The sequence below is a fragment of the Leptodactylus fuscus genome, chromosome 2 (assembly GCF_031893055.1).
Source record: "Leptodactylus fuscus isolate aLepFus1 chromosome 2, aLepFus1.hap2, whole genome shotgun sequence".
NCBI classification, from domain to species: Eukaryota; Metazoa; Chordata; class Amphibia; order Anura; family Leptodactylidae; genus Leptodactylus; species Leptodactylus fuscus.
In genome coordinates, this window is record NC_134266.1 from 96,277,916 (window position 1) to 96,300,024 (window position 22,109).

The window sequence follows — 22,109 nt, forward strand, 5'->3', positions numbered from 1 at the left end:
AGTGTAGACTAAGCACCAGAGAGTTTGCAGTCACTGCAATGTAATGTCTTCCGGAGAAGGCCCGACCTAGAGGTTTGTGCAGTACTTGTAGGGGCCATGCCATAGGGCAATACTATAAAGTTCCACTTCCTGAAATCTCCACACTACTTCAGGCAGGATGGGTTACTGCCTGTCTTTCTTACTCAGATCTTGCGGGAAATGTTAGATTGACTTTGATACAAGAGCCACGAGTGCCAGGGGACAGTGATGGAGGTGTCGGACTGTTTCCCAGGAATAGGCGATGGCACCGGGGCATATAGAAGCCGCCGCTGCCGCCCCTCCCATGTCCATAAGAGGAGCCCGCCGCCCTACATGTCGCCGTCTGTTATTTGTGTGCTTCTCCCTGTAACATGCTTCGCCTCTGCCCCGCTCCGGACGTGACTGGCTGGGGCTCGTCCTCTCAGGCGGGATAGTCGGAGCAGCAGCGCCCGGTGCCGCTGCCGAGGAGACGTCTGAACTCAGGACCACATCCCAGGCGGCGCCATGTCCTCCCTGTACAGCCGGTCCAAGGATTATACGAGGTCCCGGATCTCTCAGTCGGACTCTCCACCATCTTCCCCTGCACCGACCACAAAGACACTACGTGTACGAAACTTTTTGTGTTATCTGTGTGTAGGACAACAAGCGCTCACCGCCTAGGAACTGCATCTGCTCTCACGGCTATGGCTGCCAGCATTGCTTCTCACAAGTGCCCAGGTCACCCCATCACTGCCAGCTTCCACTCCCCTCAGCTATGCCCCCGCTGTGCCAGCACACATCATGGTGTATGGATTGGATATACAATACCTGCCTGATTGTGGCGGTCTGACTGATAATCCGACCAAAGGGGGCCGCAATCTCCATGAGGAGCTGCCGGTAAGAGTCAGCAGACCTCCGCCATGAGACAGTGTTGGAAAATCCAAATCTGTCAGAAATGTTTGCAGTGGGAAGACGACTTTATAGCCAATACCAAGGCTTCACCATGGCACTGAGCTAGTGTATAATGGGCACAGGTGCTGGTGCCATCCCTGAGCTGTGGTGTCACATCTACAGTGATCAGTGATACTGGTAATATAAGGGGTAGTACCAGCCCGATCCAATAGATCAGTGGCAGTGCCAGCCATGTGTGCTCACTGTCATGCCAAGCCTAGGTGTGTGATACCCTGGCAGTCCTGCAAGTACAAGAGACAAGTACTGGCATTGCCTTATGAATATATTACATGACAGCTTAGCACCATTGCCTGCACACTTACACTGCCACAAGGCACTTACTGTAACTGACCTACTGTATACAAAGGTATGGCACACCACAAAATATCTCATGCAGAGATTGTCACAACTACTGGAACAACACAGATTACTATAGCATGTGCAAACAAGACTTGCAGTATCACTAAGTTATTGTGTCATATATGTAGAATGATAGTACACGGGATTGTTTCACTGATCTATTGTCTATATTTCTTACTCAGTCTCTGAACATTTGCCTCACAAGTTTGTGTTGCTCATCATGCTTCAAATATTATTGTGCCACTACTGTATTTCACATGGAGATTTTCTATAACTTGTGTCATTGAGCTACTGTATTGCTTGTGCATAGTGTTCAGACAAGTTCATATTCACACATCAGTGTTTGTATGTGAAGACCAGAAGCCGGTCATAAACCCAGAACAAGTGCTCACCTTCCCATTATACCTTATTGCTGTCTAGCTACCACTCTTGGGTTTTGGCTTCCAAACACTGATGTAAAACCCGTAACTAGGAATAATATATTATGGCTCATACCCTTAGGGTGCATTCACACTGCGTAAACGCTAGCTTATTCTGAACGTAAAACACGTTCAGAATAAGCGGCGTCTAAAGCAGCTCCATTCATTTCTATGGGAGCGGGGATACGAGCGCTCCCCATAGAAATGAATGGGCTGCTTCTTTCACTCCGTGCAGTCCCATTGAAGTGAATGGGGAGTGCCGGCGTGTACGCTCCGGCATGAGCAGAGCTTGCCGTATACGCCGGCACTCCCCATTCACTTCAATGGGACTGCACGGAGTGAAAGAAGCAGCCCATTCATTTCTATGGGGAGCGCTCATATCCCCGCTCCCATAGAAATGAATGGAGCTGCTTTAGACGCCGCTTATTCTGAACGTGTTTTACGTTCAGAATAAGCTAGCGTTTACTCAGTGTGAATTCACCCTTAGGCAAAATGTAGCAGAAAAACACAGCAGATACGCATCACATTTTTTTTTCCCACAGCATTTTTTGTGTTTTCAGAGTCTTTTTTTTTTTTTTTTTTTTTTTTTTTTTTACTGTGGACTTTATGCCCTGATTAAACCTACAGGAAAAACTCCCGTGTTTCCACAGGTATAATTGACATGCTGTGATTTTCATAAACATAGTTTTTCCGCTGCAGATTATCTCTGTAATGTGTGGATGGGATCAGCCACAATTCCATTCACTTTGCAGGTACTGTAAAACGCAGCGGTTTTTCAGCGAAAACGCTGCATTTTCGCAACGTGGGACTTCAGCCTTAGGCTAAGGCCCCACGTGGCGTCCTGCAGCAAAAATCGATGCAGGAGAAATCACAACGGAACACATCGCAGTTCTTCCCGCAGTGCCTCAGACAGAAATTTCACAGGGGTTTCCTCTGCGGAATGTTTCAATTATACCTATGGGGAAACCACTGGCATTTCCATAGATATAATTGACATGCTCCGATTTCCAAAACCGTGCCGAATTATACCGCAAATTGGGCATGGGTTTCACTAGAATCCCATACACGTTGCCCTGTAAAACACTGCGATTTTCCTGTGGCGTTTATACCATGCGGGGCCCCGGCCTTACCTAGTTTTTATATCCTACATTTCCATCATCTTACAGCACAGTGCTTTTATCGTTGAACGAATATTCCTACAAGCACAAGACTGTGACCGTGAGTTATTGTATCAGTGTACAACGTTTTGTCAACATTCAGCTATTGTATCAATAGAACACAGTGGCCCAGATTTACTATTGTGGTTACTAGACATTGGCATAAATAATAATAGTAAATTTTATTTATATAGCACCAACATATTCCGCAGCGCTGTACAATAAGTAGGGTTCAAATACGGACAGAAAGATGCATCACAAGAAAAGTCATTTCACACAATGGGACTGAGGGCCCTTCTCACAGGAGCTTACAATCTATGAGGTAGAGGGGGTGACACAAGAGGTAGCAGGGGCGGCATTGCTTATTGACAGACAATTTTGTAATAGAGGTGACTGTCATTACACAAACTTAAAACTTTGAGCCATCACCAGTCGTGTCCTTTAACATGTGGATGGAGCTTGGACATATAGAGTTAGCCTGAAATGCCATCATATTGTGTGGGGTAATGTAGGAGCGAGGACAGAGGAGGGTTAAATTTTGGGGATTCTAATAAGTGTTTACATTAGGAATTGTGATAGGCCTGTCCTATTTGAGCTAAAATATTTTGACTTGTTAGACATGTGGGTGTAGATTTTCCAAAAAAAAAAGGGGTCATGGCTTAGTACATTAAATAACTAGCAAAATTGTGTTTAAATTCTGTCTCAAGCCAGCTAAAAGGGGAATAAAATGACACCAGACAGTGTAAAGACATGCCAGATTTATCATACATCAGTCACCATGATAAGTCTGGGTCATTTCCAAGTTTCCACTGTCTAATGTACAGTTAATGTAGGCCACAGTGATTTTACCACCATTGAACTATAGTATCACAGGTATACCGTGCTTTTACCATCACAGCCATTGCATGACTATTGCACAGTGCTTTTACCATCACTATGCCAGTGTAACACAACTACACAGAGCTTGTACCGTCACTGATCTATTGTATGACATGTGCTCAGGGTTTTAACAGTTGTAAAGAAAGTCATATGGACACAGATTCTGATCTCGGACTTCTATCTCACAAAAAGACGCAAATAAAAGCCTGAGGTTAGAATCTGCACCCATCTTTCGTTTATTGGTTTCTCCTTTTAAATGGAGCAGCGTTTGTGATGCTGTTTGTGGAAGTTGAACTGACCAGGGCTTTTACTATCACTGAGCCATTGAATCTCAAGTGCACAAGACTTTGACCATCACCTAGTTATTGTATCACACGTGTGCAGGTCTTTTACCATCTCAGCCATTGTATCACTAGTGCAGAACACAAGGGATATCGCTGGTCTGTAGCATAAGAAATTGCTGAAGTTACACTACTTTGAGCCATGCATAGTGCATGCCTTATACAAAACTTTGTTCCAAAGCTGCACAGAACTCACATTTTATGGTCTCGATATTTTCTCTTTGTTGTGACTTCAATACTATTTTTGTTCCCTTGCTCATACAGCTCATCTCTGTCTTGTCCTAATATGGAATTGGAAGCAGTGTCTTACGCAAAATGCAGACAGGAGACTAAGCTTCTCTTTTATATATCACAGCTGTTTAGGGTCTGGGAAAAAGTAGGTCTAATATCTTCGATTGGACAGTGCACCTTGCTCTCAGAATCACTGTAAGAGGGCATTCACATGAGGCAAAATAGCTTGAATTCTGGCGTGACTCTGCGTGGAAATCATGTGTTGTCCGCGTGAATTCCGTGCGGGATTGCTGCCAGAATCCACGCGGTTAAAAAGCCTCTCCATAGAGTTCTATGAGTTCATAGAGTTGAGCCTTTTTTGCCACACTTTGGTTGTTGCGTGCTGGGAATATTCAGCCTAAAAAATTTTTTTTTAAAGACTTTATAGGCAACTTTTCTTTAGTTATTTATAGGGAGTCTGTGAGGTCTAAAATGCCTCCCAAATCATTAATGGTGCCATATATAAGTATTTGAAACTTGATCAGTGCTGCAAGTGCATCGGGGGAGAGGTCAATTTGGGAGATTCACCTAAGGGCCCGTTCACACGGGCACAGAGGGGGCGGATTATAGCGCGTAATGCACGTCATAATCCGCCCCCTCACAATGGTGGTCTATGGAGACCGCTAGCATTCCTTTTTTTTTTTTTTTTTTTTTTTTTTTTTTTTTTTTTTCTACCGCTAGTACCATGTTGTGGAAAAAAGAAGTGAGCTGCCCTTTCTACAGGCGGGTTAAGCGGCTCATTGAGCTGCAGCGTCCACCTGGCGGCAGCAACCTCCAGAGTCGGCTCATTCATTTGAGCCAACTCCGGAGTGGAAAACCGTGGCAGGCGGGTTTTGCCAAAACCGTGTGAACTGGCCATTACAAACAGCTGCAGGCAGTTGCTGAAAATATCATTCACAACGACAGGGGCATCTTTGCACTGCAGTTCCAGTGTAAAGCAAAATCGCTTGCAGCCATTTGTATATAAATCTGGCAATTCAGGCTTGGTCTCCACTGCACTTACAGGCTGATATGAATATGCACAAAAAGATGATTATCTCTCGCAGTGGCATAACTAAAGTCTTGTGGGCCCCAGTGCAAGCTTTTGTCCGGGGCCCCCAACCCCCTTACAGTGAATTCTTGATAGTGATGGTTACAGATGCTGCAGTGATATCTCAGATACTTGAAAGGGATACAGCTATAGTACCCACAACTGTATTTACCAAGAATACAATGAATGAGCAGTGCAGCACCCGGCATGTAAATAATACTGGGAGCTGTGGGAAATAGGACCCGACCGATTAGCTAACAGTCTAAAGGCAGCTGCCGTAAATGAGCAGCATGGGTGGTGCATGCGGGGGGACACTTGAATGTCAGCCATGTGCCGCCTGTGTACCGGCCGTTTTTCCACAACCCCTTTCATTAAGTGAATAGGACCTGTTCCATATTTTACAGCCCAGACTGTCAGCCCGCACACATGACCATGTAATTCACGGTAATTTGTATGGGCTCATACATTTTATTTATATAGCGCCAACATATTCCACAGCACTGTACCATTTGTAGGGTTAAAGTACAGCCAAAAGATACATTATAGAGAAATGGTCAATTCCCACAATGGGACTGAGGGCCCTGCTCACAAGAGCTTACAATATAAATGAATGGGTCCGTGTACTATCTGGGGAAAAACCTGGAGAGCTCACTGAGCATTCATATAGTCATGTACAAGGGGGCTAAGAGATGTAAGAGATCAGTGGGGGTCCCTGCTGATCAACTGTTTGACAGTACTGTGGTGATTTGGCGAGCACTGTCACTCCTTCTCTATTTACATTGCACAGTATCTGTTTTATAATCTCCACACAATGTTATTAGTCTGTAATAATAGTGCACGGCTGCTTTAAAACAGATGGTGTATGATGTGAATAATGAAGTTGCCCTCACACAGTATAATATGCTCCACAGTGTCCCCACACACAATATTATATGCCTCACAGTGGCCCCCCCAGAGCAGGCTCAGGCGAACCCCACCAAATTCGACAAATAGTGAGGTTCGACTCTCTTCTTCAGTGCACCTTGACTCACCTCTCCTGGGCATCCTCGCTCCATCTGGCTTTCTTCAGCATCTTATTAGATCCTCTTCTCCAGCTGACTACAGACACCGTTCCTATCCGGTCATGTTCACACTGCTAACTTAATCGGTTTTTATTTCTACTCTTATTTGAGATCTCTACAAAGCACTATTTATTTTTTTTTTGGAAGGCATTTTGAAGCTGACAAACTCCCTTTAAAGCAGGCCAGAACGTGCTATAAGGCCATACAATCTGGTTGGGGAGTGATTGCTTGTTGCTAAAATAACATTTTGTTCTGTAACCTCTTTCCAGTAGGAGAGGTTTTGATGCCTGGCAGTGCCCCTCCTCTAGTTCTCTTCAATACTCTTGTTGGTGGAGGAGGATTCTACTTTGAGTAGACGGTCCCTCTTTGCACACAGTGTAGAGATATAAAGATTGAGAGTCTTCAGTAGTTGATACCTTTTTAATGGCTAACAAAAATGACAGATTGCAAGTTTTCAAAACTACTAGATCTCTTCATCAGGCATGGTATGACGCAATTTCTGAAGGCATGCATATTTATACACTAAAAGACCCCTAGATTTTACCCAGTCTACATTCTCCAACCCATTGTAGACCCTCAATAGTAGCCCTCTTTAACAAGCAATGCGCATACAGCATATGTATAGACAGAGATCAGTAGATGAATGCGGCCGTTTCTACTGAGAAAACAAGGAAGCAGTACTTGGTCACTAATATTTTTATACAGCATATAAACTGCAACTACGTAAGAAAGGCAAATCCAACAGACAAAAACAGGAAAAAAAGAAATATATATACAGCTCTGGAAAAAATTAAGGGAACACTGCAAAATTTTCCGTTTCTCAGATTTTTCTACTCATTGGTATATGTTTGAGTAAAATGTACATTGTTCTTTTATTATATAAACTACTGACATGTCTCCGAAATTCAAAGCAAAAAACTTTTATATTTATTTGCAGCAAATGAGAAATCGTCAAAATAATTAAAAAGCAGGCCTTAACAGAAAGAAAAGAAGTTCATATTCATTTATTAACAACAATACTAATATTTTAACTCCGGAAGAGTTCAGAAATCAATATTTGGTGGAATAACCATGATTTTTAATACCAGTTTTCATGCCTCTTGGCATGCTTTCCATCATCTGCTCAGGCAATGTTCCCCCATCTCTGAGGACTGGTTTTTCCAGCAGGACAATGCGCCATGCCACACAGTTAGGTCCATCAATGTGTGGATGAGGGCGCACCACATCAAGATCCTGTCATGGCCAGCCCAATCTCCAGACCTGAACCCCATTGAAAACCTCTGGAAAACTCCATTGGAACCTCTGTTATTATTTGAAGCCTGACTGCACTGCTTCTTTTTTATTATTTTCACGATTTTTCATTTGCTGCAAATAAATATCAAATTTTTGGCTTTGAATTTGTGAGACATGTTGTCAGTAGTTTATATAATAAAAGAACACTGTACTATATATATATATATATATATATATATATATATATAATATATACGTATGTATATAAACATTTAGATGGAAAGAGACTACCTGGCTCCAACAAGAAAAATCCCAAAGCACACTGTACAGAGTCTGGATAAAATATTTATAGGAGCTGGGAAAAAGTAAGGAACAAAATAAGGAGAAATGGAAGGGTGGGGGGGTCAAAAGAGCATAAAATAACTTGAGTTTTATCTATATTTTGATGTAAAAGCTGTTCGGGTGAATACAGATGATTAAAGGTTACATTTCATCGACCAACCAAAGGTCAGCTGAATCTGAATCCCATACTCAAGTGATGGTGTCAATAAAAGGCAGTAAACCTGTGGTCAGACAGAACACTATGAAGCAGCGAGTTCGCTATGTAGATCACTATGATGCATTGGGTTTGATTCAGAAGATGACTGCCATGTGGATTGTTTAACTTAAATAAGCCGTAACTTACAGCCTGTTATCTTGCAATTCTGGGACATTTTCCCTGTGTAGGCTGGAGACTCAACGGAAGGAATAACAGTATAGGGCCAAGGACCCACCAAGAGATTGCAACAATGCCTGTAAAAGCAAGTTGTTGTTTTTTTTGTTTTGTTTTTCTCTGAAAGTCTCATGTGTTCTGACATTCATGAGACTTTCCTGTACTCGGAGTGCTTAGCTCCCTAATAGTGCCACATTACTATCACTGCAATGGGCACACCTTGAGAGACATTGGTCAACAAGTGGCAACAGCCTCCTAAAAGTGCCCCAAACTGCACTATTGGCTTTTGGACTGTTCTTTACTGTACACTCCTCCTCTATGACAGATAAACTTAAAATGTGCAATAGCCATAATCTGATTATTGGCATCAGAAATACTGATTCCAAGGACGAAGGCTTTCACAGAATAGACAGCCCTGCAAGCCCCTGCAAAAATTTCAGCCTTTAACCATGTCTACCTTCACTGTGTGACGTTGAATTCATCCTAGATTCCTATATAAATATAAATGGTGTACAGGAAAGGGAGCTGAGATGCAGTACTGCCCCTCGCCACTATAGTGTATATGGAGCTGCATCTGATCCTTGTACTATACGGTGTACAGAGCCAGAAACAGATAATTCTATACAGCAGTGTGAAGGACAGATTTTGATTTCCATGGCTGTAGTGCTGTACTAATGTTATAAGGACAGGAAGTAATAGATTTTGAGGACCAATTTTTTACATAACTTCCAATTAGTTCTTAATACTGACTGAAAAATCATTCTGGCCTTATCTGTGGTTTATCACTTCTGCTCTTCAGTCTCTGACTCTTCAGATCATATCAATAACATTTAATGTAGTATAAAAATATCCGCTGACTGCAGTTGCCACCTACTGGTTGTTAAGTTGTCAGCCAATTTGGGATATAACATGAGGAAGTAATAAGCTGCTCATCAGAGCTGCATGATCCACATTTCCTGGAATAATAGAATAATAATAATTCAGTACAGCAAAAAAAAATCATTTAGAAAAGAGAGTGAAGGAGGGGGATACTATACCTCAAGATAAGCTATTAACATGTGATGGGCATGGTCCAACAATTCACTGCTATTGTTTACCAGGTACTAATCCATACTTTAGTAGCTGTAATAAATTGAAGTCCACTTCAAATTCTTCCTTAAAGAAGACCTTTCATGTTCTCCGGCACATGCGGTTTTATAGACTGCTAGAAAGCCAGCCGTGCACTGAATTGAGCAGAACTGCAGCAGCCCAACAACACCGCTATACAATAGGGAGGTTTGGTATAGAATTGGTGGAGCTTTTTATTCAAAGTCACACCAGGCAAATGTCATGCGTTTTAATAAACTGGCTAAGCCAAGGCATCCCCGCAGAATGTGGCAGGCGAGGTGCGGATCAGGGCTTGCAGCAGAGTTTTGGTGCAAGAAAAGACCTTGTGCCAAACTTACACCTCAGTAACATCCCTCTACTCCATAAAACTGGCGATGAATTCCCTCTAGTGTAGGAAATTGGCTGCTGCTAGCTCTGTACACTGTTCAGACCACGACAGCTAATTGGTGGGGATGGACACCGTGCACCCAGACCAATCTGATATTGATGGCCTATTCAAAGAAGCCATCTATAAAGTGTTAGGAACCCCTATGTCATTCTGCTTAGCATGGAAGAATTAAACACACGATTTCTAGTGAATTCTCATTACCCCAAATACTATCTCACAGGTGGTTTGGTAATGGTAAAATGTACAACCAATTTTTTGTGTGTGTTTAGCCAATATTTGTCCTCAAATGTATTCTAAACCCAAGAATGGAACGTAAACAGGGAAAAAATATAAAGGAAAGAATTTGCAACTACATTATTTGGGCTTACAAATACTGATGGAAAATACTGACAAAGCCGGTTGTACATGACGTGTGCTAACTGGTGCCCCTGAACGAACTTTATGGGTAGCGCACAGACGTATTCCCGTGCACAAGCCGTGCTTATTCGTCCCCTTTCATTGAATGAAAAGGAGACATGGAAGCTGGGCCGCAAAATATCACAGAAATAGGACTTGTTCCATATTTTGTGGCCCTGACTGTTGGGGCACACACATGCCTGTGTAATTCTCAGTCATGTGTACAGGCCCATAGAAATGAATGGGTCAGTGGGCTATCCGAGAAAAACTGATAGCACACTGACACTTGTGTTTTTTTGGGGTATTTTTGTTTGTTTTTTTGTTTTTTATTTAAATATTTCTTTATTTTGAGCCACTGGAGTGAGGAGTGGATTTAGAAGAAGGGAAATGTATAAATGCTACCCTTTATACTTCCCATTCGTTTTAAAGGCTGAGGCCCACGCTGCTTTTTTTTTTTTTGCAGTTTTTTGAGCCAAAGCCAAGAATGGCCTCAAAAGGAATGGAAACTCGATAAATAATAATAATTTTTATTTATATAGCGCCAACATATTCTGCAGCGCTGTACAATTTGTAGGGTTCAAATACAGACAGAAAGATATATTACAAGAAAAGTCATTTCACACAATGGGACTGAGAGCCCTGCTCGCAAGAGCTTACAATCTATGAGGTAGAGGGGGTGACACAAGAGGTAGCAGGGGCGGCATTGCTTATACAGTAGTCAGACAATTTCGTAATAGAGGTGACTGTCATTACACAAACATAAAACTTTATGAGCCGTCACCAGTCGTGTTCTTTAACATGTGGATCTGATTGTCCAGGATAGAGCATTCCAGAGAAGTGGTGCAGTTCGGGAGAAGTCTTGTATACGAGCGTGGGAGGTTCTGATAATAGAGGATGTAAGTGTTAGGTCATTGAGTGAACGGAGAACACTGGTTGGGCGGTAGAAGAGATGAGGGAGGAAATGTAGGGAGGTGCGGCATTATGGAGAGCCTTGTGGATGAGAGTGATAACTTTATATTTTATTCTGTAATGAATAGGTAGCCAATGTAGCGACTGGCACAGACCAGAGGCATCGCTGTAGCGTCTAGACTGATAGATGAGCCTGGCCGCTGCATTCAGAATAGATTGTAGAGGGGAGAGTTTAGTGAGGGGAAGACCGAGTAGTAAGGAGTTACAGTAGTCTATGCAAGAATGAATCAGAGAGACAATAAGTGTCTTTAATGTATCTCTGGTAAGGAAAGGGTGTATTCTGGAGATGTTTTTCAGGTGGAGGTGACATGAGCGTGCAAGTGATTCAATATGAGGGGTGAAGGAAAGGTCTTCGTCAAACATAACCCCGAGGCAGCGGGCATGCAGTTCTAGTAAGGCCTGAGACTACAATGGATATATCAGGGACAGCTCTATTAGATGTTGGAAACAGTAGTAGTTTAGTCTTAGAGTGAAGACATGATATTAGAGACAGCAGAAAGACAGTTGCTAGTGTTATGTATGAGTACAGGGGTGATGTCATGGGAAGAGGTGTATAATTGGGTGTCATCAGCATAAAGATGGTACTGGAAGCAAAATCTGGTGATGATTTGTCCAATGGGGGATGTGTAGAGAGAAGAGCAAGGGGCCTAGGACCGAGCCCTGAAGAACCCCAACAGCAAGGGAAAAGAGGGGAGGAAACAGAGCCCGCAAATGATGCACTGAAAGTGCAGTCTGAGAGATAAGAGGAGAACCAGGAGAGCACAGTGTCCTTGAGGCCGACAAAGAGGAGCATAGTGAGGAAGAGATGATGGTCAACACTGTCAAAAGCTGCAGAGAGGTCCAGAAGAATAAGAAGAGAGAAGTCACCATTGGATTTAGCTATATACAGTTCTTCTACCTTTTGCTCAATGCACTCCTGACTTTGGCTCAAAACCGCAACAAAATCTGCACCAAAAAACTGTTTCCGCAACCTGGAACCTAACCCTAAGCCACTCTTGACTCTCACATATTTAACATGATTTTAAACCTAATTTTATAGTATTGGTATCTTGGCATTAACCATGTTTTCTAATCTGTTGATATTTTCCATCTAATTTATGTTTTTGTTTTGTTTTTTTACAGCATGAAAGATTAGCAAGGTAAGACTTTTCTTTTAATTTGTGTGAATCAGAGGTGGAGCTACAGATTTTGTAAAACCTCATGTTCCTAAAATTGTACAGTACTTTATTGTAAAATACAAAGCAAAAATCTGTAAAGCTATGACTGATCTAATATTTCCAGTGTCCAGGTGGCCACTTGATTTAGTGGAGCTCTGAGCAGCAGAACGTGTCAGGAAATGGAACCAGACCTTCCTCTAGCTATGAAAAAGATATCTAGGCAATATTAATGAAAACAGCCTTATGATTTACTGACCGCACCAAACAGTGGAGACATTGATCCTTGACCCAAATAGGAACAGGAAAACAGATGTTAATAGTGCCCTCACCTCCCCCAGTGTTTTCTTTTTTTTTTTTTTACTTAAATGGATTTTTTATTTATTTTTTTTTTTTATTTTTTTTTGGGGGGGGGGGGCTAGGTGTATTTTTCAATCACCATTTTGAATGTCTATTGCTCTGATCACTTTTTATTCAAATTTTTTTATGAAAAAAAATGTCAGAGGTGAAAAAACAGCGGTTTAAATGTTCTTTTCTTACCACTATGGTGTTCACCGTATGGATAAAATATTTTTATCAGTTTGTAGACCGGGGCTTTTCAGACACAGGGATACCTAGTGTTTCACTGTAATTTTTTTTTTTTTTTTTAACTTTAATATGTAGTCTAGGAAAGGAAGGAGGGGTGATTTGCCTCAAATTAAAATCAATAGAAATATGCTTATTAGAGATGAGCAAACGGCGTTCAATCTAATTGATATTTGATCGAATATCAGGCCGTTCGAGGTGTTCGATTCCAATCGACCACCAGGTGGCAAATTCACTAAAAATTTGATTCCCCTCCCACCTTCCCTGGCGCGTTTTTTGCACCAATAATAGCGCAGGGGAGGTGGGACAGGAAATACAACAACGTAGGCAGTGAAAAAAAATCTGAAAAAGGAATTGGCGGCTGGAAACAGAACCTCCAATTTAGACGAATGGTGGATTTACCATTTGATTAACTGAAACGAAAAATTGGGGCCGGCCTGATACAATGATCGGCCTGAAGAACAGCGCTCACCCAGAAGATGACAGAAATATCTTTAATAACAAATGGAACAGCACGACGCATTTCGGACATATGGTAGTCCTTCCTCAAGTGCACAGTCACTGGCCTGGATGGCTCCAAACCCCCCTGGTGTCTGCTTACCTGTAGCTCCCTGTTCTTGGTCAACTTCAGTCCATGGTCCGGGTTTCAGAGCGCCCTGCCCCCCTCTCCCCAACTAGTATTATTGAGAAGTTGGGGCTTAGAGTGTGGGTGGGGAGACTCCCCGCCCATACTCTCCTAAGCCCCGCCTTCTCTATAATACTAGTCGGGGAGAGGGGGGCAGGGCGCTCTGAAACCCGGACCATGGACCGAAGTTGACCAAGAACAGGGAGCTGAAGGTAAGCGAACACCGGGGGGGGGAGGGGTTGGGGCTGGGGTGGGTTGGGGTTTGTAGTACTAACACGCTCAGCTGGGCTATTACACTAAGGAATAGCCGAGCTGAGCGTGTTAGTAGTACTAAGGAATAGCCAAGCTGAGCTAGTCGTGTTAGTACAGGAGGAGTAGCTGGAGGGATGGTTGGGTGTAGTGCCAGCTCTACTATATCTTGCTATAGAAATGCATTGACCAGCGTTGATACGTTCTTGTCTGAGTCCAGACCCAGATTCCGGATTGCAGGTTGCACTGCCAAGGAAACAGGGAAGGGAGTCTATCCCCGGCACCACGGTGGCCAGCTGCCCCCAAGCCAGCCCCGACAACTTCCGGCCCCCCAGCACGACGACCCAGCAGACAGATAGGGCAAGAGCCACAGGAGAGCCAGGGACTGGGGTTTCTAAAGTGGTGACCCCTACAGAAATCCAGGTGCAGCTGCAGACAGACAAACGGGCTGGGAGGTGCTGGACAACAGACACGCAGCACAACACAAAACAAAACAAGAAAACGAGGAGAGGGACAGTGGAGAGGTGAGGCAAGGGTAAACACAGGACTGGGGGAAAACACCGGAACCCAAAACCTTTCAAACCACAAGAAAGTGCCAGGCACACAGAGCAGAAGGACAGGGTGGAGACGAAGTGCGAGGGAACAAACTAGACTCACACAACAGGCAACTTGCACACCACTTCCTAATCTGCTGGAACCTTCACCAAAACAATCCTCCTCCTAAAGCCAAGAATCCTAGGGTGTAAACCACGAAAACCGGCAACATGTGGAGCCAGCCCTCTTCCTTAAAAAGGCCCCAGAATCCTCCCATAGGGTGATGGCAAATTAAACACCTGAGGTTCGATTCCTGGAACCTCAAGTCTGCTAAGAGGACTGGCACCAATACCAAACCAGATGGTCCAGTGGTAAAGCAACCACCAGCAGAACATAGGAGCCCGGATCAAATCCCCATACACAAACAACCAGGTCATGACAGTTGATTGGCCAGTCTACGGGATTCGACCAATCAACACTGGTTCTGCCTGAGGAGGCGGAGTCTAAAATCGGACCAGAATGGAAACTGCTGTGGACCGATTTTAGACTCTGCCTCCTCAGGCAGAACCAGCATTGATTGGCCGAATCCTGTAGACTGGCCAATCAACGCTGGTCAATGCAATCCTATGCGAAAAAAGTCAGCTCCGGCATATCGCAAGCTGACGGGATCCCGACATAATAAAGGTACTTGATGCCTCCAGACCTGCTTCCCCTGCTGTCCCAGTTGCTTTCCAGGGTGTTGGCATCATTTCCTGGGGTGTGATAGTGGACTTGGTGACTCTCCTGAGTCGAATGGTAGGATCCCCTGTAGCAAAGCATTTTCTCCCATAGACTATAATGGGGTTCGATATTCGATTGAATAGTCGAATGTTGAGCGGCTATTCAAAACAAATATCGAATCTCAAACATTTTACTGTTCGCTTATCTCTAATGCTTATGTCAATTAATTGAGCATTAAAAAAAAAAAATCACGATATGAGCATATAAATGCAATAAATGTTCTATGTAACTGCCTTACTGCATTGCAGATTAGATTCTGGGGGTTCCAGTCTCACATCAACAGACAGCGATCGTGCATCTACTCGGACGAGTGCATACACGCGAAGAGACAATCGCTTGCCATCAAGTGGGAGTAAGACAGAGGAGGAACCACATAGAGATTTCAAAAAGGTTTCTTATCTAAAGATATTGGGCTTTAGAAAGAGTTTAATGCATGTTTATGCTAGGTTCACTTCTGCGTTCAGGACCTTGTTCTTTGGGTCCGCTTGCAGACCTGAAAAACGGAAACCCGATCTGCAAAAAAGAAGTTACCCGCAGACCACAAACTATAATAGGGTCCACCAGGTTTCCGCCTGAAAAATGCAGAGAAAAGCGCTGCTTGCTGGACTCTTATCCGCATTTTTCAAGCAGATTTGGGGATGGAATCCCCGGATGAAAGCCATGCAAAAGTGTGAACCTGGCCTTAGACCAAATAACTTCTTGAGACATTGAACTCTAGGTTTTCTGGCAGTGTAAGGGCGGGTTTACATCTGCGCCCAGTCTCAGTTTTGAAATTTCCGTTGCCTGCCCGAGAAACTGGACAGGAGACGGAAATCGTCAGACAGTTTTTAAACCCATTAATTTGAATGGGTTTGTAAAGTGTCTGCCCGTGTGCGTCTTCTGCTCTCTGCGGCAAAACAATTATTTTTTTTTTTTTTTTTTTTTTTTTTTTAACCGGACACACAGTCGGACGTGCAGGACTATGTGTCCGGTTTAAAAAAAAAAAAACTGTTTTGCTGCGGAGAGCAGAAGATTCTCACGGGCACTCACCGGCAGAATGCAGGTTTCTGTCTTCTGCCGACAGAAAATGGAAACCTGCAAAACGGAGATCGGGTGCTGGTGTGAACCCGCCCTAATTTAACATAGTGATTTCCTATTATTTTATAATGTATCATGTAAGCATTTCTTCAGGACTTTAATATTGCTTGTCTATCTTTAAGCCATTGATTACAGATCAGTGGGGGTTACACTATAGTCACACTCACCGGTCAGGTGTTTGATTGGAGTTGCAGTCTCTTCATCGTTTACAAGACAGAGCTGTATAGCCATACCTGGTACTGCAAATTGCAGCAGCACCATCCCATTCAAGTGAACACTTTACCAGGCCAGTAATGAAGAGATAGCAGAACTCACCATTAGTGGCCTCCACATGGTAAAATGTCCTATTGGTGACCCCACACATTCTAATTGTGCATTACACTATGTAGGACACTAAGGGGCGTTCACATTGTCATTGGGACCATCAGCAGTGTCCGTGGCTATTGTCCGTTACAACTTTTTAGCAATGGACACTAGCTGAACCGTCAAATTTCCATTCATTTCAATGAGATTTTCTCTTGGGTCTTAGTGTCCGTTTGTGTCTGTTTATACCCACGTCCATTTTTTTTTTTCCAGCAGACAAAAAATCTTACATGCAGGACTCTTGGTGTCTGTTTTTTCTAACTGACAGAAGTGTCCATTATTTTTAAACATTAAAGTCTATGGCCAATGGACTTATAGCGGACAGTAATTGATAGCCATCAGTTAGTGTCTGTTTTCGTCCATTATGATAGGTGTCCGGTTTTTTTTTGAATGGGCACCTTCTGAGCAGAATCCAACGGTAGTGTGAACCCTGCCTAACGTTAGAACAGCACCTAGTGCATAAAATATATATTCAGTAAATAATTGAGGATGAAAACATTTCATGACAATATATACATTTCCAATAATCGTACTGTTTCTATGTACTCTCTACATTACAAGCTATATGAAAGCGCCTTCAATGAAAATGAAAAGCTCAAAAGCAACTTGCGAGAAGCCCAACAAGAGCTTGCAGATATCAAAGCTAAGCTGGAAAGAGTTGTGAAGGTAAATGGATACAATTTATTTATTTATTTTTTAAACTCTATTTGTTTAATTTTGATAAAAACACATTTCTCCCGTGGACTAGTGCTGTGATTCTTAGACCAAGATCATATCCCATCGCCACTGAAATTTGTTACTTATCAAATTATGTATTTAATAGCTGAACATTGAAGCTATATGCTGTTATCTCCTACTCAGAACTGGTCAAGCACATAAATATTACTTTCTACATGGAGAAAGCAACTACAGTATAATTAGGCAAAATATTGCCCATAAACTTCAATCTCCTTTGGTAGTCATATGCAAAACTTAAATAAGTCTTCCAACTCTTGGAATCCAGACATTCTCTCAGTATACTATATTATATAGATTTTCTGAAGAGGTGAGGACTAGAGCTCTGTGACTGCGCCATGTCTCTGAAAACATAACTTTGCTTCAGGCTGATGTGTGTTTTCATATATTCAACTTCCTATTTGCCAGGTCCTCCTTTTTATGTTGGCAGTAAATAGATTGCAACTATTCTGAATACCACCGGCATCCAGTCGCGCACTCCGCTCCGGTTTAGGCCCAAATGAATGGGAGGGAGGTGTCTTCAGGCGGGTGTCGCAAGGCGAATCCACTTGAAAGAATGAGCATGTCGCTTCTTTTTCTGGGAGCCGGAACAAATGGTTCCTGAAAAAAATAACTGACCGGCTCCCATTGATTTCAATGGGAGCCGTCTTTTTGGTCAGGATTTTGAGGCGGATATGTCCTCAAAATCCTGACCAAAGAACCCTGTGTAAACTTGCTTTCAGAGTGCACCCCTTCTTTAGATCCAACATATAGTAACTGTAATCTGCCACCAGGAGTTGTACATCAAGTCCTACAACTCTGAAGAAGGGGTGCACTCTTAGTGAAGTTAAAAGGAAACGTGTTATCCATATAATTGATTTAATAAACCTCCATGTGTTGTCAAGCCCTGTGATAGCCTCTAGTCTTGTATTTTGAACGAGGTGTGCACATCCTGGGTTTTTTTTTGTTTTTTGTTTTTTTTTGGGGTGGTATTTTACCCAAGATGCTAAGTTGTATTCTTAATGACTTAGGAAACTCCGGATATCCGTAAACCAGTGGCCACTGCCCTCTGAGTCCTTGTGACGCAAAAACTTTGGGTAAAAACTGTGGTTACACATAACTAAAATAGGTGAGCAGCCACAGCCTTTGGTTGTTCTCCATTACTTATCATACTGGTTCTGTATTAGGAGCACGTCGGTCTTGTTTTCCTTCCATCACTAGTACTGAATATTTTCCATATTTAATATCTTGTCTCCTTTTTTTTTTTAAAGTTGAATGTGTCTGACAGCACAAAATGTTGGGTACCCCTTGGAATGGTGGAATTCCTACAACATTTCCTTGAAGTTTAACTTGCTTATAACATCTTGTTAATGTGAGTTATTAAATACCATATGCTCTTTGCCCCAGAAACAGGATCACTCATCAAGTCAGGTTGGACTACTGGAAGCTGAAAAAAGAGTAAGTGACTTTTTTTTTTTTTTTTGGTACATATCAATCATAGACTTACTGTAAACCATGTAAATATTGAACACCATTTGTTACTGCAGGAGAAAAGAGTTTTAGAGCGCAGGATGTCTGAAATGGAAGAAGACCTAAAGGTAAAAATGTATCCATGTGTATATACCGTACAGCACTTGGTGCTCTTATTTACATTAATATTATCATGTATCAGTGATATACAGGCATGAACAATACAACGTATGCTTGTATATCTTAGATACAATGATTTTCCCAGTAATCAAATATTATATATATATAAACGAAGATGCAAAAAGGAGAATAAAAAGAATACAAATACAGAAGTTTGTTCTTGATCTGGATTTTTTTCTAACATTGGGACCCGAATTTACTTCCTTCGAACACCTCTTTAGAAGAAAGGTGCACAGAACTATTATGATAAAAGTTGAATAAAAACATTTGGTGCAATAGTTGGGAACAGAACTTGGTTGTCACTGATGGAAAGAACACACATTCAGGTTTTGAGGCACTTTTTTGAGCTAAAACCAGGTGTGGATCATAAAGGTGAGAACCTATAAATGACTGATGGTACTCAATCCACTCTTGTTCTATGCATCATAAACTATATAAAAAAAAAACAAAAAACCTAAACACGAGTCCCTAAGGCTAAAGCCCTACATAGCGGACCGCAGCAAAGAAGCACTGCGGTAAAAACTGCAGCAGCAACGCATCAGTTTTTCCGGAGCACTTTTCACAGAAAGTCTGCAGGGGAGGCCTTGAGGAAACGTGACAGCAGACATATTACTGTGTGACCATGCTGGAAGATATTACCTAGTAAATAGACAGTTTTATGGATGGTGAGTGTCGACTTTCATTTCTTTTATTGTGACTTTTGGAAACTGGATTCGTCTGAGCACCACCAAGAGTGGGATAGGAGACCCTACTGTTTCTCATTGAAGAAGGATATTGCCACCTACTATTTGTCTGTTTTTTATTTCTGCCAAGTAAAGCTGGGGCCCAACGTGTTGTAAATGCTGTGGGAAAAAACCACGGTATTTTACAGTCACTGTGTAGTGGATGGGATTCTATAGTGAATCCCAATCCCACAGTACAGTGAAATACGCACAGCAGACATTCAGCAATCATGGTTTTGGATATCGCAGCATATCAATTATATCTACATAAACACCAGCGGTTTCCCTATAGGTATAATTGAAGCAAAAGGTACTCTGAGGAAACCTCTGCGAACTTTCTGTGATTAGCGCTGTGGGCTGGTACTTGGGAGGTCTTAACCTAAACTAGATCTTTCTACATATTCGTACTAATTCGTTACTTTATTCTCTTCTTGCAGACACTCACAGACCTCAAATCTGACAATCAGCGCCTGAAGGATGAAAATGGAGCTCTAATCAGAGTAATAAGCAAACTTTCCAAGTAACCCTGAGCATGGGAACCAAGTAGTTGTAACCATTCCTCAAGACTTTTACACAGCTTTAAACACCACAATGACCAAGATGCCAGTCCACAACTGACACAAGATTTTTATTCATATATTTTTGTGTATATTTTGAGAACGTGTTATATGTATAGATATATGAATAGCCTGTTTAAATACTGACAGTCTTTCACACTGAAAAAAAAATAGATTGTCACAAAAAAAACTATAGATACTGTAACCAGGGTTTATGTATACATTGTTGCTGTTGCAGTGCACAGCTTTAATAGTCTTAAACACGTTTTGCAGTCGAAATAACACAAGTCACAAGTTTGGATTTCCTGTTGTTTGTCACAACACCGTTTTCTACACATGGACAAATTGGGAATCAAAGTTATAGACTACATAAGATGTCATTTTAATTCATTTTAACTATTTATTTAAGGCTTTCATTTATATATTTCCATTGAATAGCTTGTGACCACCCCTTGAGCTGATTTAGAGTGTCTTAGTTCAAAGTGGAGGGAACCCAAAAGCATGGGGCATTTACATGCTTAATGATTTTGACTCCTTCCATTCTTGCAACATGCTTATGGCCTGTTTCTTGGTGTAGATAGATCTAAAAAATCCTAAAGCTCAATCTGTTTCAAGATCAGGATACTGTAGACAGTTTACCAAAAAATACACACCAGCCCATACGGGAGATTGGTGGAATCCTATGCTAAAACATGTAGAAAATGAAGTGAAAATATATTAGTGAAGTATAAAACATGGTATTGTAATTATACAAGTTACAGTAAACTGTAATACAGAAGTATTGCAGTATATTATGCCAGCGATCAAGTGTCAAAAACAGATAAAATGTTAACAAGTAGTTAAAAAAACACACAATTTTCTGTAGAATTAAAAATTCTGTACAATAGTGACCCCTAGCAAATAGTTTATTTTTGCAAAATGGCATTAAATCCAAAAATACTGGTAAAATATAATGTTAAGGACCCGCCAGACATAGTTGTCAAGTCATTTTGAATGCAGAGTGAACACCATAAAAGCGATAATAATGACAAAACCTTGTTTTTCCACACAGACCTACCAAAAGTTAATAAAAGCTAATCCAAACATTACATGTACCCCAATACTGTGGCAGCTAAAAGTACAACTTGCTGCACAAAGAATGAACCCATATGTTGACATAAAAATGAAATTATGGAAGTAGGAGATGAAAATATGTAAAAGGTAGCTGACCCTTAAGGGTGAGTTCACATGGCGTAAAGTGCCGCGTGATGTGGCACATATACGCTCCATTGATTTCAATGGGAGCCGGGATCGTATACGCGGCGCTATTTTGCGGCCGTGATTTTGCGGCCGCAAAATAACGCCGCATCTACAATCCTCACTCCCATTGAAATAAATGGGAGCTTTTGCGGAGCGCAATCTGCCGACACGTGTCTACGTGCCAGATTGCGCACCACTTTCCTACGTGTGAACTCACCCTAACACCAAAACTACCCTTCGTCTTAAAGGGGTTAACTGTATGTGATGTTTTACATATGTTCATATAGAATATGCATTCCTGTTACCAAATTATTACCATGAAAAGCAGATACACTGTCAATGTCACAAATGTCTAATTGTAAACACACAATTACAATATACTACTGTACTGTACTTTTTGCTGCTTTCATTCATGGAATCATGAAATAAATGGGGGTGTTTATAAACCAAAGAGAAATCATTTCTGAGCATGCAAGCACACTAAACTGAACACAAGAATAAAATATGCCTTTAATGTTTCATGATATATTTCATATTGGTATAATACAGTACAATTCATCAGTGTAAAGCTATTACTGTGTTGTCAGCCG

The 22,109-nt window shown here is 41.9% G+C and overlaps 1 protein-coding gene across 1 annotated transcript; it reads left to right on the forward strand.

Annotated features, from left to right (window-relative positions):
* The first annotated feature begins 421 nt into the window (after positions 1-421).
* PPP1R12B (protein phosphatase 1 regulatory subunit 12B) lies at positions 422-21,899 on the forward strand. Its single transcript, XM_075262688.1, has 7 exons — positions 422-624; positions 12,393-12,409; positions 15,446-15,587; positions 17,199-17,303; positions 18,759-18,809; positions 18,899-18,949; positions 20,161-21,899. The coding sequence occupies exons 1-7, from the start codon at positions 523-525 to the stop codon at positions 20,245-20,247; spliced, it is 555 nt and encodes a 184-aa protein (XP_075118789.1). The 5' UTR covers positions 422-522; the 3' UTR covers positions 20,248-21,899.
* Positions 21,900-22,109: the final 210 nt, after the last annotated feature.